Consider the following 12926-nt stretch of genomic DNA (forward strand, 5'->3'; position numbering starts at 1 on the left):
GGCGCCGGCTTCCGGCGGCGTCGGAGACGCGCGTGGGTCAAAGGTCGCGCGTCCTCCCGCCCCGCCCCCTGGCGGGCGGGCGTTCCGGACCTGCTTAACTCACTGCGCTATAGACGCGCGTGGTACGGCTGGCTGCGGAGGGTGAGAGCGGGGCTGGTGGGACGGCCGGAGCCGGTGAGTGCGGGCCCTCGCAAGGGGCCGGCTGGCGTTCCCCGAGCGCTGCTGGGGGACCCGGGTCGCCGCGGCGGCAGGGCGGGAACCGAGGCTGGGGACGAGCCCGAGCGGGTAGCGGCCGTGGGCGGAGGCGTCTCTGTGTACCCAGTATTCTCCAAGAAAACCAAACCGCGACCCCGCGGAGATGAAGGGGATGGAGAGCTGAGGTTTTTCCTTTTTATTTGGAAAGGAGTGAAAGACCTGCTGTGCACCTGCTTGCTTTATAAGCACGTGACCTAAAACTTTATTCGGGCTCTGCAGGCAGTAATAAAGCCGGTTATTTCACCTCAGGTGACAGTCGGCGAGAAGGATAGAATGACGGACTTGGGCAAGTGTTGGAGAGGGGTAGGGAGAGATGTCAGCATTTTCTCTTCCTCCTGCATTCAGCCCTTCCTGTACGTAGTCACTGGCCTGGGGAAGTTTCCCCGAGTACTCGTCCATAAGCAGGGTTACTGGTGTCATCGTGCACCCAGTCCCCACGAGCTGCACGATCTGCGCGATTCATCGCAGCCGTCGGATCCGGAAGGATGAGTAAACTCCTTAAGTATTATCGTGATGTGATACTGACTTTAGTGCTCAAACTGGCAGTAAATGTTTATTGGGTTCTTAGTCTAAGGGATCTGAGAAGTCATGTCAGCTCCCAGTATTTAAACTTTTTTTCTTTTGCTTTTGCCTTGAACTTTAGCCCCTTTGACATTTGTTATACATATTTAACTTTTCGTCACAGGAAATAAGTAGCCATGGTGCTCAACAGTTTGGATAAGATGATTCAACTCCAGAAAAACACGGCCAACATCAGGAATATCTGTGTTTTGGCTCACGTTGACCATGGTAAGAATCCTTTTTAAATGGCTTATTTTCACTAATAAAGGGGGCATATCTCTACTTGTCTTAATGGAGTGCAGGTGTGGGCAGTTGAGGTGAAGAAGCAAGTTTTATTTCTTTTGAACGTTTTCTGTGATGTTAGAGAAGCATGCGGTAAAGCATCTGAAGTGAATGCGGTTAACTAGTGATTAACATTCTAATGTATAGTATGTCACGTTGTTTTAAACCAGAACTTGAGTTTTTGTTTTTGAAATGGCTGTGTATATAAAACGTCTGTAGTCCTCACATGATGTCCTGAGAGCCTGTGTTATGTGATCCTGTTTAATTCATTAGATATTTATTGAACATCTGCTGAGTTCAAGGTATTTTGCTAGGTACATCAGGAGGTAGACATTCATGAATAGGGCACCGGCCCAGCTGCAGAGAAGGTTTTAGAGGTGGGGCAGGGCAAAATGAGACAGATTTATGAGAAAAAAGTAAACTATAAGGGTTGGGAGAAATAGAGGATTGGGAAGCTGGGAGGGAAGGGTTAAGAAAAAGCTTCATAACATAATTAATATTAGAGATAATGCTTGAACGGGGGCTTAAGATGATAGATGGTGACAGCCATTACAAGTGAGAATGTGTCAGCAAGAGGAGAAAGAAATATATGTGATCAAAGCCCAGAACATGGGAAGGGCAGAGATGGCAATGCATGGTGTGTGTGCTTCTGACAGACATTGCTATAACACAATAGCACTGCTTCATGTGAAGCTTGCTCTTGGTTTCAGACCCCTTTTTAGAAACATACAATTGGCCACCAGGCTCATGAAAAAACGCTCAACATCACTGATCATCAAGGGAATGAAAATTAAAACCACAATGAGATATCATTTCACTACGGTTAGAATGGCTATTATCAAAAAGACATAAAATAAATGCTGTGAGGGTACGGAGAAAAGGGAACTATTTTACGTTGTTGGTGGGAAAGTAAATTAATACAGCCATGATGGAAAACAGTATACAGTCATATATTTCTGTCTAATCTTTGTTATTTTCTCCTTATATTTGCTTTTAGTTTAGTTTACTCTTTTTCTATTTTCTTAAGGTAGAAATTTACATTACTGATTTGAGAATTTTCTTATTTTTAGTATAGGTGTTTACAAGTATAAATTTTCTTCTTAGCACTGCATGAGCCCTGCGTCCTATAAATTTTGATATGTTGTGCTTTGATTTTTATTTCTAATTTCCCTGTTACTTTTTTTTTTTACCCATTGTTTATTTAAGAATAATTTTTTTTAATTTCCACACATTTGTGAATTTTCTCAATTTCCTTCTGTTATTGTAGTCAGAGAACATATTTTCTGTGATCTTTTTAAATGTATTAAGACTTGTTTCATGGTCAAAAAAAACCCCAGCATGGACATTCTTCAAAAAACTAAAAATAGAACTACCTTATGACCCAGCCAGCAATCCCACTACTGGGTATATACCCAAAGGAAGTGAAATCATTATATCCAAGAGACACCTGCACCCCCATATTCATTGCAGCACTGTTCACAAGAGCCAAGGGACAGAGTCAACCTAAGTGCGCATCAATGGATGAATGGTTAAAAAAAACTGTGGTATATATACACAATGGAATACTATTCAGCTATTTAAAGAAAAAAAAAAGAAATCCTGTCATTTGCAGTAATATGGATGGAACTGGAGACCATCATGTGAAGTGAAGTAAGCCAGGCACAGAAAGACAAATACTGCATGATCTCACTCATATGTGGGATCTAAAAAAATGTGGTTCTTATAGAAGTAGAGAGTAGAATAATAGTTACCAGAGACCAGGAAGAGAAGGAGGACAAGGTGGAGGGGAAGAGATGAATTGATAGGTACAAAATTACAGGTAGGTAGGAAGAATAAGTTCTGGTGTTCTAGGCTGACTAGAGCTAATAATATATTGCATATTTCTAAATAGCTAGAAGAGGATCTTGACTGTCACCACAAAGAAAAGATAAATGTTTAGGTGATATATATGCTGTCTCCCCTAAGTGAATATACAATATATGTACAATACATTCGTGTATTGAAGCAACACACTGTATGTCACAAATATGTACAATAAAAACAAAAAAAACCACCTTTCTTAGCTGGGGTAGCCGTAGCAAAGTGATTGGAATGGGCATATGAAATAAAACCTATGTGAAAGTTGTCAGAATCAAAACGGAGTCACATGTGTTAAAACCACTGATGAATAGAACTGAGAATAGGTAATGAATGGGGGGTTCTCATGTCTAATAACAACTGTCACAAAGGACTCTGCAAAACCACAGTCTTGCTCAGGGGCCATTGCAACCTTACACAAAAAATACTTCTGTTGGGATATCTACTCAGCAACTCACTATCCAACCTTGTACAGGCTTCAGCATTGTTATTAATCCCTGTAGCCAAAGGTAATCGTCCCAGAACAATTATGTAATCCTCTATCATTTTTCCTTTAAAACCCTTTGTCTTCCTTTACCTCCCTGAATACACACATAGTTTACTATGGCATGCATATTCCCATTGCAATGTTCTGTTCCCAATTAAACATGTTATTTTAGAGCCTCTCTCTGTTATTTAGGTTAACACCTGTGTACCATCCTGAAGGTGAGGGAGTAGTAGATAAAGGTGGAGAGGCAGGCTGTATCATATCTCATAGAGCTCTTCATGCCAGGTAGGCACTAAGATAAGGGTTAAGTGCTCCAGCTCTGGAGTTAGACAACCTGAGTTCAAAACTCCATTTTCAAATTACTTTGCCTTTCTGAGTTTCAGTATACAGTATCTGTAAAATAGGATGGAAACTATACCTACTTTATAGGATGTGATGATAATAAGAATTCCTTGGCAGGAAGGTAAATGCTTTATCATGAAAATGATCATTGACATTTATCTTTAGGTAATAGAGAGCCACTGGCGGGGAGGGGAGGAGCAGGGGTGATGTAATCAAATAGTACATTAGAAAGTTTATACTGGTAGAAATGCTTAGGATGGGTTGAAAGGCAGAAAAGAGGTTAGATGACATCAAAGCTGTAGTGAAGTGACTATGGGAAGTGAATGAAAGAGATAATGGATCACTTTATAGGTGAAGCCAACTGGGAATGAGTTTTATATTCAAATCCAGTAACTAATCCCTGCCCCCATGAGTTTTTGTAATTATACTGCTCACATTTTGAGGATATCAGGTCTGACAAAAGTGTTTTTTGCTTTGTGAATTAAATCATGTGGAAAGTCAGTGGAGTGTGTAACAAATTAAATTTACTCTTTAAAATTATGTTTAGTTCATACTATCTCAGAAAACCTGTGATTCACTTATTCATTCAACAGATATTTATTGAATGTTCTATATGCCAAGCATTATTCTGGTCCTTTGGAACAGACAAGAATAAAGCAAAGTCCCTGTTTTCTTGCTACTTGCATTCTAGGGGGATATATGCTTGCCATACTTGGAATGAATTCTACTTTATTATGTAGTAGGAAAGTGATGCTCTAGGATTATATGCTAACACATAATATATGGCAAGCACTGTATTAAAGGTCTTCAGTGTTTCCAATTGGTCTCTGGTTTGAACTATTACACAGATTCCTTAGCTCTGCTAAAGTTTCTAGAGTGCAATAAGGACTTGTCTTGGAGGAAAAACCCTCCTTTTGTTACTCTAACGCAGGGGTAATAATTATGTATACCCATACTTGAAATTATGTAGTCTTTAGTTGTAGTCTGTTTAATAAAGGTAACTAAAAATGTATACTTGAGTATACAAGGATTTTTTTTTATTATAAAGTAGAATCCTGGGTTTAGATTTGAATACTAGTTGCATTGTAGCTACAGTGTAGCTGATGCCCTCCATAGGGTGTATTGCAAACAGTAGGAGACGTGCACATTTCCTTAATTTCTTTGCTAAATAAGTATTTTCTTAAGACAGTTTAACTTGAAAATGCCAGCGAAGATCATACAGGAGGAAATATGGCAGAAGATTATGTTCTGTTGTTTCTTGATGGTGTTTTACCCTGCATACCTTTCAGAGACAAAAGTTATTGCTGTCTTTTTTCATTCTGAGCTGTCAGGGGCTTAAGTTTATAAGCATGATCACTTATGGATATGGAATGATTGATGTAATAATTGTGATAAACTTGATCAAATTCTTGGACAGATTATAGTAAACTGTAAAAGTTGTTGTCAGGTGCCCTGTATTTTGATTGGCATGGTGGTTTGCCTCATCACTTAAAAGTCTGTGCATTTTATTCTTTGTTAAGTCTGCCTCAATTTAAGAAAAGTTCTGCATTTAAAAAAAGTTACTTGACAGCTTTTCAGGTGAGGTTGGTGAGATCCACAGGATTGGACCTAAAATTACCACACTATGGAGTCTTGCATCTGTGTCCACCCAGATGATACTCTGCTCAAATGCCTAATACAACTCTTTAAGATGTTCCATTTATCTGTGTCACCCAGCAGAGGTAAATAGGAAATCTTTGCTAAACTAATTTTTATGAACAGATATGAAATCTGTAGGTGCAATCCATCTCCCCACCCCTTTTAAAAAAGACATAGATTTGAATTAACGTTATTTTATTTCAACAGGAAAAACTACTCTGGCTGACTGTCTTATATCTAGCAATGGAATCATCTCCAGCCGCCTGGCAGGCAAGGTATGTTGTAATGTTTGATAAATACTTGTTGCATTTCAGTGTTAGCTGTCTACAGTGTGATGAACCATTTGCTGTGTTCTTTAGACATCCAAAAAAGTATAAATCATAGTTCTTGCGTCTAAGAAGCTAACAATCCATTTAGTGAGATAAAATAGATGTTGAGGAAAACGGTTACTTCTGTATTGCTTTATATTGTTTTATATTAATATTTTATAAGTGCAGAAGTGAGTTTTTGCAATGAGTCAAATGATACACAATTATGGAGGATTTCACAGAGAGAGGTTCTTTACAGGTGGATGAGTTGGGTGGTTTGAGGAGAAGGCAGAGAAACCATCAAGTGGTGGGAAATAACATGGATAAAGACTAATTTGTGTGTCATGCTTGATTTGAGTAGAATATTTGCCTAGCCACTAGTGGGAGAGAAAACACACTGGTAGAGAGATTGTGTCAGATTACAGACCTTGAAAGGTAACCTAAGTATCCTAAGTACCAAAGGTAGGGTTCTTAAGCCTGAGGATCATAATGAAAATAGTGTTTTAGGAAATGAAATTAAAGGGATTTTTATTTCTAGCTGTATGTCGAAAGGGCTTGGAGTAATTAGTTTACTTGGCAGTAGAAAAATAAATATTCCTCTCCTTAGTCAATCTAGGATATAATCAGCAGGATTGATCAGGTGACAGAGAGTAAAGAGAAGAGGAAATGCAGAAACAAAATTGAATCAACAGAGTTGACCCAGGAGACTTGAAGATAGAATTGGGCATTTGAGGCAGGCTGGATGGGGAGCTGGCCCAAAATGCTATCTAGAGGAGGCTGAAAAAAACTAGGCCAAGTAAAATAAGGAAGTGCTTGTATTTTCCCCACTTGGTAAGTTAGAAAAAGTACAGTAACTCTAAGTTGATGAAAGGGAATAATAAAGCATAAATTAGTGAAGTAGAAAACAGACATTTTATAGAAAGGATCAATGAAGCCAAACTTTGTTCTTGAATAAGATTAACACAACTAACAAACAGGAAGTATAATACCATAATCATGGACATATGTCATTATACATTTAAAGAGTGAACCCTAATGTAAACTATGGACTTTAATTAATAATGTATCAGTATTGGTTTATCAGTTGTAACAAATGTACCACACCACACATTGATACAAGATGTAAATAATAGGGGAAACTATAGGGGGGTGGGGGTGTGTGTGGAAACCTCTGTACAAAAATCAGTATTTTTGTAAACTTAAAATTGCTCTAAAAATATGAAGTCTCCTAATTAAAAAATATTTCTAGCAATATGGACAATTCATGATTCTCTTGACTAGAAAACTTTTTTGTTTTGTATTTAGTTATCATGGTTGAAGCACATTTGGTATTTTTGACCAGCTAATGTCCCTAATGTGGCACACTGTACTTGGGATGTATAGTGTAGTATATATAAATAAATATTTTTGAATGAATGATTTAAAAAAAGATTAATACATTAGGCAAATATCAGTAAGAGCAAACAAGAAGAAAAGGAGGCAGAAATAAGTGATACTAGGAAAGAAAAATGCTACAGAGGTTAAAAAGGTAATAGGGCATAAAGAACAATTTTATGGTAATAAATTTGAAAGTGGCGAAATGGAAAAATGTCTGGAAATGATAACTTACTAAAATGGGAGTCAAGAGAAACTTGAATAATTCTATAGTCATTTAAGAAATGAATTCTTTGGTGAAGATCTCTCTGTAAAGAAAAAGCCCAAGTGATTTAACTGTCTAGTTCTACCAAACATTCAAGGAACAGATGACTTCAAAACTATCAACGGAATATTCTTGAACCGTTCCAAAACCCAACAACAATGAATATTCTCCAAGTCATACGAAGGTAGCGTAACTTTGATGCTAAAAATCGGTTAAGGATAATACAGGATAGAAAAATTGCATGCCAAGCTTATGATTGTGGATCTAAAAATTATAATCATTATTAGCAAACTGAATTCAGCATTGTATAAAAAGGTGTTTCTTTATAACCAAATAGAGTTTATTAGAAGGAATTCAAGATTGGCTTAACATGAATTTCACCACATGAATGAATTAAGGGGAGAAAATTATGAGTCGTTTCAATAGATACAGAAGACATTCAATAAAATTCAACATCCATTACGATAAGACCTCTTCACAAAGCAGGTTTAGAAGGGAACTTCTGTAATCCGATAATGGGGTATTTACAGAAAACCTACATAGAAGATTGATCTTAATGATGAAGTTTTGAAACTTTTCCATTTATATTCAGGAATAAGGCATGGATAGCTATTGCACCGTTTCTGCCCATTGTATTGTAACTTCTATTTTACATTGCACTGGAGGTTCTAGCTGCAACAATAAGACAAGAAAGAAAAATAAAAAGTGAGTTTTGGAAAGGAAGAAATAGCTGCATTGTTAAGAGATGTGATTTTGTAGAAAGCTCAGAGTATGTAGATAAATTGCTAGGATATTAGTAAGATTTTAGCAAATTTCAGGATACAAAACTCTGAAAAGAAATAAATAGAAAATATAATTTTAAAAAAAACATTTAAATAGCATTAAAAATGTACCTTTGAGATATTGGAGAAAACTTAAATAAATGGAGAGATATACCATGTTCATGTGTTGGCAGACTCAGTATTTTAAAAATGACAATTTTTTCACATTAATTTATAGATTTAGCAATTCCAGTAAAAATTCCAACAGTCTTTAAAAAGTTGTACATGATATGCTGATTTTAAAATCCATACAGAAGAGCAAATAGTAAATCAATAATAGCCAAGACATGTCTGAGGAAGAGTAGGGTGTGGGAGTGTGTCTTACCAGATGGCAAAACTTATTATGAATGTATTGTAACTTATGGTTAGGAATCTGGTGAGGTACAAAATTGATGGCCTAGAATAGTAGGTCTGGAAATACATACATATGTGGAATCTTGATTTATTGCAGAGTCGGCATTTCAGGTCTGTAGGGAAAAGATGAACCTCTCAATAAATGGTCCTTGGGCATTTAGTTATCGATGTGGAAAAAAAGAAAAATTGGACCTATACCTAATACCACAAACAAAAATTAATATAGTTAAAATATTTATATGTAAAAGGCAATACTATAAAAATTTTGGGAAATAGTATAGGATAATACTTTTATGACCTTAAGGGAAGATTTCTTAAGACAGAAAGTGCAAACCAGTATATAAAAGGTTGATAATTCAACTGCATTAAAATTAAGAACATCTCATCTGTTTATCAAAGATTCCATAAAGAAAGTGAAGAAACAAGCCTGGTACCTGGGGGATATATTAATAACACACTTAAAATTGACAAAGGACTAATACTCCAAGATACTAAATAACTCCTGTCCAAAACAAAACAAACGTGTAATACAACCAGTAAAAAGATGGGCAAAAGTCTTGCACAAGAAACTCACAGAAGAGTAATGCCAAATGGCCAATACAGTAAACTTATATAAGGATACTCAGTCCCATTAACAACAGAGAAATGTGAATTAACCACAAGATGCTATTTCTCACCCATCTGATTTAAAAAATAAAGTCCCCATGATCTCAGGTGTTGTTGAAGTTACAGAGTAACAGAAGCACTATTCCTCTTTTAAGAGTATGAATCTGTCCCACTACTTTGGAAAAGAATTTGGAAATACCTAGTAAGGTTGAAGATACACAAATTTAATAACTCAGAAGTTCTACTTCTAGGTAGTGTATAAGAGACATACCCTGAACAGTTCATATCAGCTCAGTTATAGTTACAAAAAACTGGAATCAATGTATATGTCTGTCACTAATAGAATGGATGAATAGGTGTGGTAGGTTTGTGAGGTGGACTCCTACAGTAATGAAAATGAATATAACTATCCATCAATATGGATGACTCTCAGGAACACAATATGAGCGAAGAAAAAGGGACAGAGCAGTATATATATAGTGTGTGATTTTATTTATATTGGGCTTAAAACTTGCAACTCTAAATGATGTATTGCTTAGTGATACACTCATTTTTTAAAATTATAGTGAAAGCAAGGAAATGATCAAGGTAAAATTCAGGATAGTGGGTACCTATGAGTCAGGGATGCAGGAGACTTCAAAAGTAACACAAACTTTTTTTTCCCTTTTTTAAATAGGATGATGTATACACAGGTGTTCATTTTATTGTTATTCTTGATGCCTTATACATGTTTTGTACCAACTGAATGCTTAAAAATATACACATATAGAAGAGTAGCAAGGAATTGAGACTTTTCTAAGGAAGATCTGTCTGAGAGGTTAGAGAGGTGAAGGGAAACCAGCAGGGGAATCTAAAGAGAGAGAGGAGGGAAACTACAAGACTTCAGATTCTTGGAAAAGTTTCACATATGCATGTGAGCACACATGTACACAGTGGGTGACTGTGTGTGTAGAATGCTGCTCTGAAATCAAGAGAAGTGAGGATTGAAAAAGATAGTTGTGTTTGGCCAGAGGTCTTTGATAGCTTTTAGGAGTTTTGTTTTGCTAGAGCTGTGGGAATAGAAATCTTTCTAAAAAGATTTAAAAAATTAACCTGGGATGAGTAAGTGTGGTAATCTCATATCAATATATTATGCTCAAGGTTTTTAAATGAAAGAAATGAGTAAATATAAAGATTAAGTTAAGAGTTTTTCAAAAACTTGACAGTGGAGAGAAAGAAGGCAGCACAGGTGAAAGATCATTCTGGAGAGAAAGGAGGATAGTGTGGTGCTTAGGCTGAGAAGTTGGAAAATGGTGGGATCTTGGTTAAGTGAAGCCACTATAGGTATTGATGCGTTGCAAACCTTCAGAATGAGATGCATGCCCTTATTTGTGGTCATGAAATCTGTATGAAAGCCATCAACTAAATGGTGATGTTATAAATATTATTTTTTAAAAATGTGTTTAAAGTCCGTTAATTTGGGAGGAGGAGTAAAGGCTTTCTATGCCTTTGGAGACCTTCTGTTTCAGCCTCTGCTCAGACTTTGTCAAACAACCTATGAACAGAAAAAAATAGCTATGTTTTTGATGAATGGAAGGAATTCCCCCAAATGCTATCCTCTGTGAATTGTTCTGGGAATATCCAAACATTCATGGCTGAAATTTGGATGAGCAGTACTCTGGGGAGGGTATGCAGCGTTTGAGTACATCTGTGAGTTCCTAGTGGTAATGTCTTTCAGTTTGTCTATATTCTCTTCTCCTCAACCAACTTCACTTCTCCAGCCCCTTTCCCTTTAAAAAAAAAAAAAAAAAAAAAAAAAGGCTCTACAGTTTAAAAATTAAGTATTTAAAACAAAAATCTAAGTCATCCAATTTTAATGTTACATTTTAATTCATTGGGAAGTAAGGATGCATATTTTGCATTTTTCCAGTTAAGGTACATGGACAGCAGAGAAGATGAACAGATCCGAGGTATCACTATGAAATCCAGTGCCATTTCACTACATTATGCAAAAGGTAAAACTATCTGTGCTTTAAAGACATTTAGTTTTGCATCTTAATGTCCTCTTTTCTCTTTCCGAATTAATCACATGCCTCAATTTCTTTGCTTTATATTGCACATATTTTATTCTGGCCTCTTCAGATGATCTGCTGTCAGAGTCAGGCTGTGCAGGCTTGGATGTAGATGGGGACCTCTGACTGGCTTGAGGGCAGAACAACTGGCAGTTCACACCTGCCCTCCTTTACCAGGTGATTGTGTGGATTTCTTCACAGAGTAAGTCAGAAGCCCTAGGACTTTGCTGGCTCAGCCTTAGCATTCCATTTCCTGGCTGAGTCCTTGTTCTGCCCCATGGCCTGCAATTTAGATTTGGAGTCCTATTTACTTACTGCTGGGTTGCCATGAGCAGTACCAGCTTACTGTCCCCAAGTGAAGGTGTCATTTTGACAGTCATACCTCTAGGAATTTTTCTGACAGAAATAGTCATACAAGTGTGTGAGATATATGTTGACTGAAATTCACCAAAAAGTTTGTATTAGTGAAAAAAAATGCCAGCAACCTAAATGTTAATAGAATGGTTTAATAAACTGATAAATCCACACTGAAATACTGTGCAGCTGTTAAAACAAATGGTTGATCTATATGTAATTATATAGGAAAAAACGGTATGTTAAGAGACAAAACAAGTTGCAGAGTATTTTTTGTAAGATATGAATGCGTTTGGATAACAAAAATATATTATGTATGCAGAAAAAGGTGTCTGGAAGGAAACATACCAAACCCTAAACAGTAGTTATCTCCAAATTATTTTTCTTTTAAGACAGTGAATGCTTTACTTTGTGAAGCATTCAGTTGATGCCAGGTGTAAGAAACTAGGTGCATGATAGTTTCATTGTGAGCTAGGTGTCTCTTATGCATGATTTTATTTAATCCTCACAGCAACCCTGTGAGATGGGTATTATCCTTATTTTACATATGTGCAAAATGGAGTTCAAAGAGGTTAAGAAACTTTCCCAAGGACAGAATAGTTTCTAGCATATGGGAGTAGTCCTAGGAACCAGGTAATTACGTTTCCAGCCTATTCACTTGGACCAGGAGTTTCTTGGAAGTCAGTCAGTCAGTCAGTCAGTCCAGGCCACTACTAATTCCTCCTGAAGCTTGAGTGTCTCCTTTCCACCAGGGATTGCTGGGACCACTTATGGACATCTTGTGGCCAACATTACCTGTATCCCTGTTGTCCTTGGTCACTGCTCAAGATGTAAGCCACATGATCTGGATTTTAACCTCTTCCCCATTTTTCTCTGTGATTATAGCACCCTCCCTCAACCTCTCACTCTTCCCTTTCTTACCAGAACTTACTCTGAAGACATTCTAAAGGTTGTAAACAAACATCCCTAACATCCTCAACATCCCTTTACTGATGCTCCCTCCTCCTTCTGCCTGGCTGTCTTCTGACAACACTACTTTCCTTGTGCTTCTTTCAAGTGAATGCTACTCATTCTTTCGTGTTCCATGTATCTCTGGGTTAAGACATGGGATTGCCATTCTTGTTCTGAGTTCTGGTTTCAAAGCTTAATTCTTCCAAACTTGTTTTTAAACTCTTCCTTTTGAGATTCATACTATTCCCATTATTCACCTTTCTTATCATTGTGAGCTCCTGGTTATGGTCCCTGTTTATTAGTGACTTTGGCACCTGGCCTAAAGTTTTCTTTTTCTCCCAAATTCTCCAAGGTGGCTTTTACCGTCCCTGATAATGACTTCTTCAACAGCTTAGCCTCTCAATACCAGTGATATCTAGT

General features: G+C 37.2%; 1 protein-coding gene across 1 annotated transcript in view; it reads left to right on the forward strand.

Annotated features, from left to right (window-relative positions):
- Nucleotides 1–80: 80 nt before the first annotated feature.
- EFL1 (elongation factor like GTPase 1) overlaps nucleotides 81–12926 on the forward strand; it is a 165046-nt gene continuing 152200 nt past the window's right edge. Inside the window, exons 1-4 of the mRNA XM_063089163.1 lie at nucleotides 81–174; nucleotides 941–1044; nucleotides 5630–5697; nucleotides 11060–11144. Of these exons, the coding sequence (XP_062945233.1) occupies nucleotides 954–1044; nucleotides 5630–5697; nucleotides 11060–11144 (244 nt within the window). The 5' untranslated portion in view covers nucleotides 81–174; nucleotides 941–953. The remainder of the gene's footprint in view (nucleotides 175–940; nucleotides 1045–5629; nucleotides 5698–11059; nucleotides 11145–12926) is intronic.

This window comes from Cynocephalus volans, chromosome 3, assembly GCF_027409185.1.
Source record: "Cynocephalus volans isolate mCynVol1 chromosome 3, mCynVol1.pri, whole genome shotgun sequence".
Classification (NCBI taxonomy): Eukaryota; Metazoa; Chordata; class Mammalia; order Dermoptera; family Cynocephalidae; genus Cynocephalus; species Cynocephalus volans.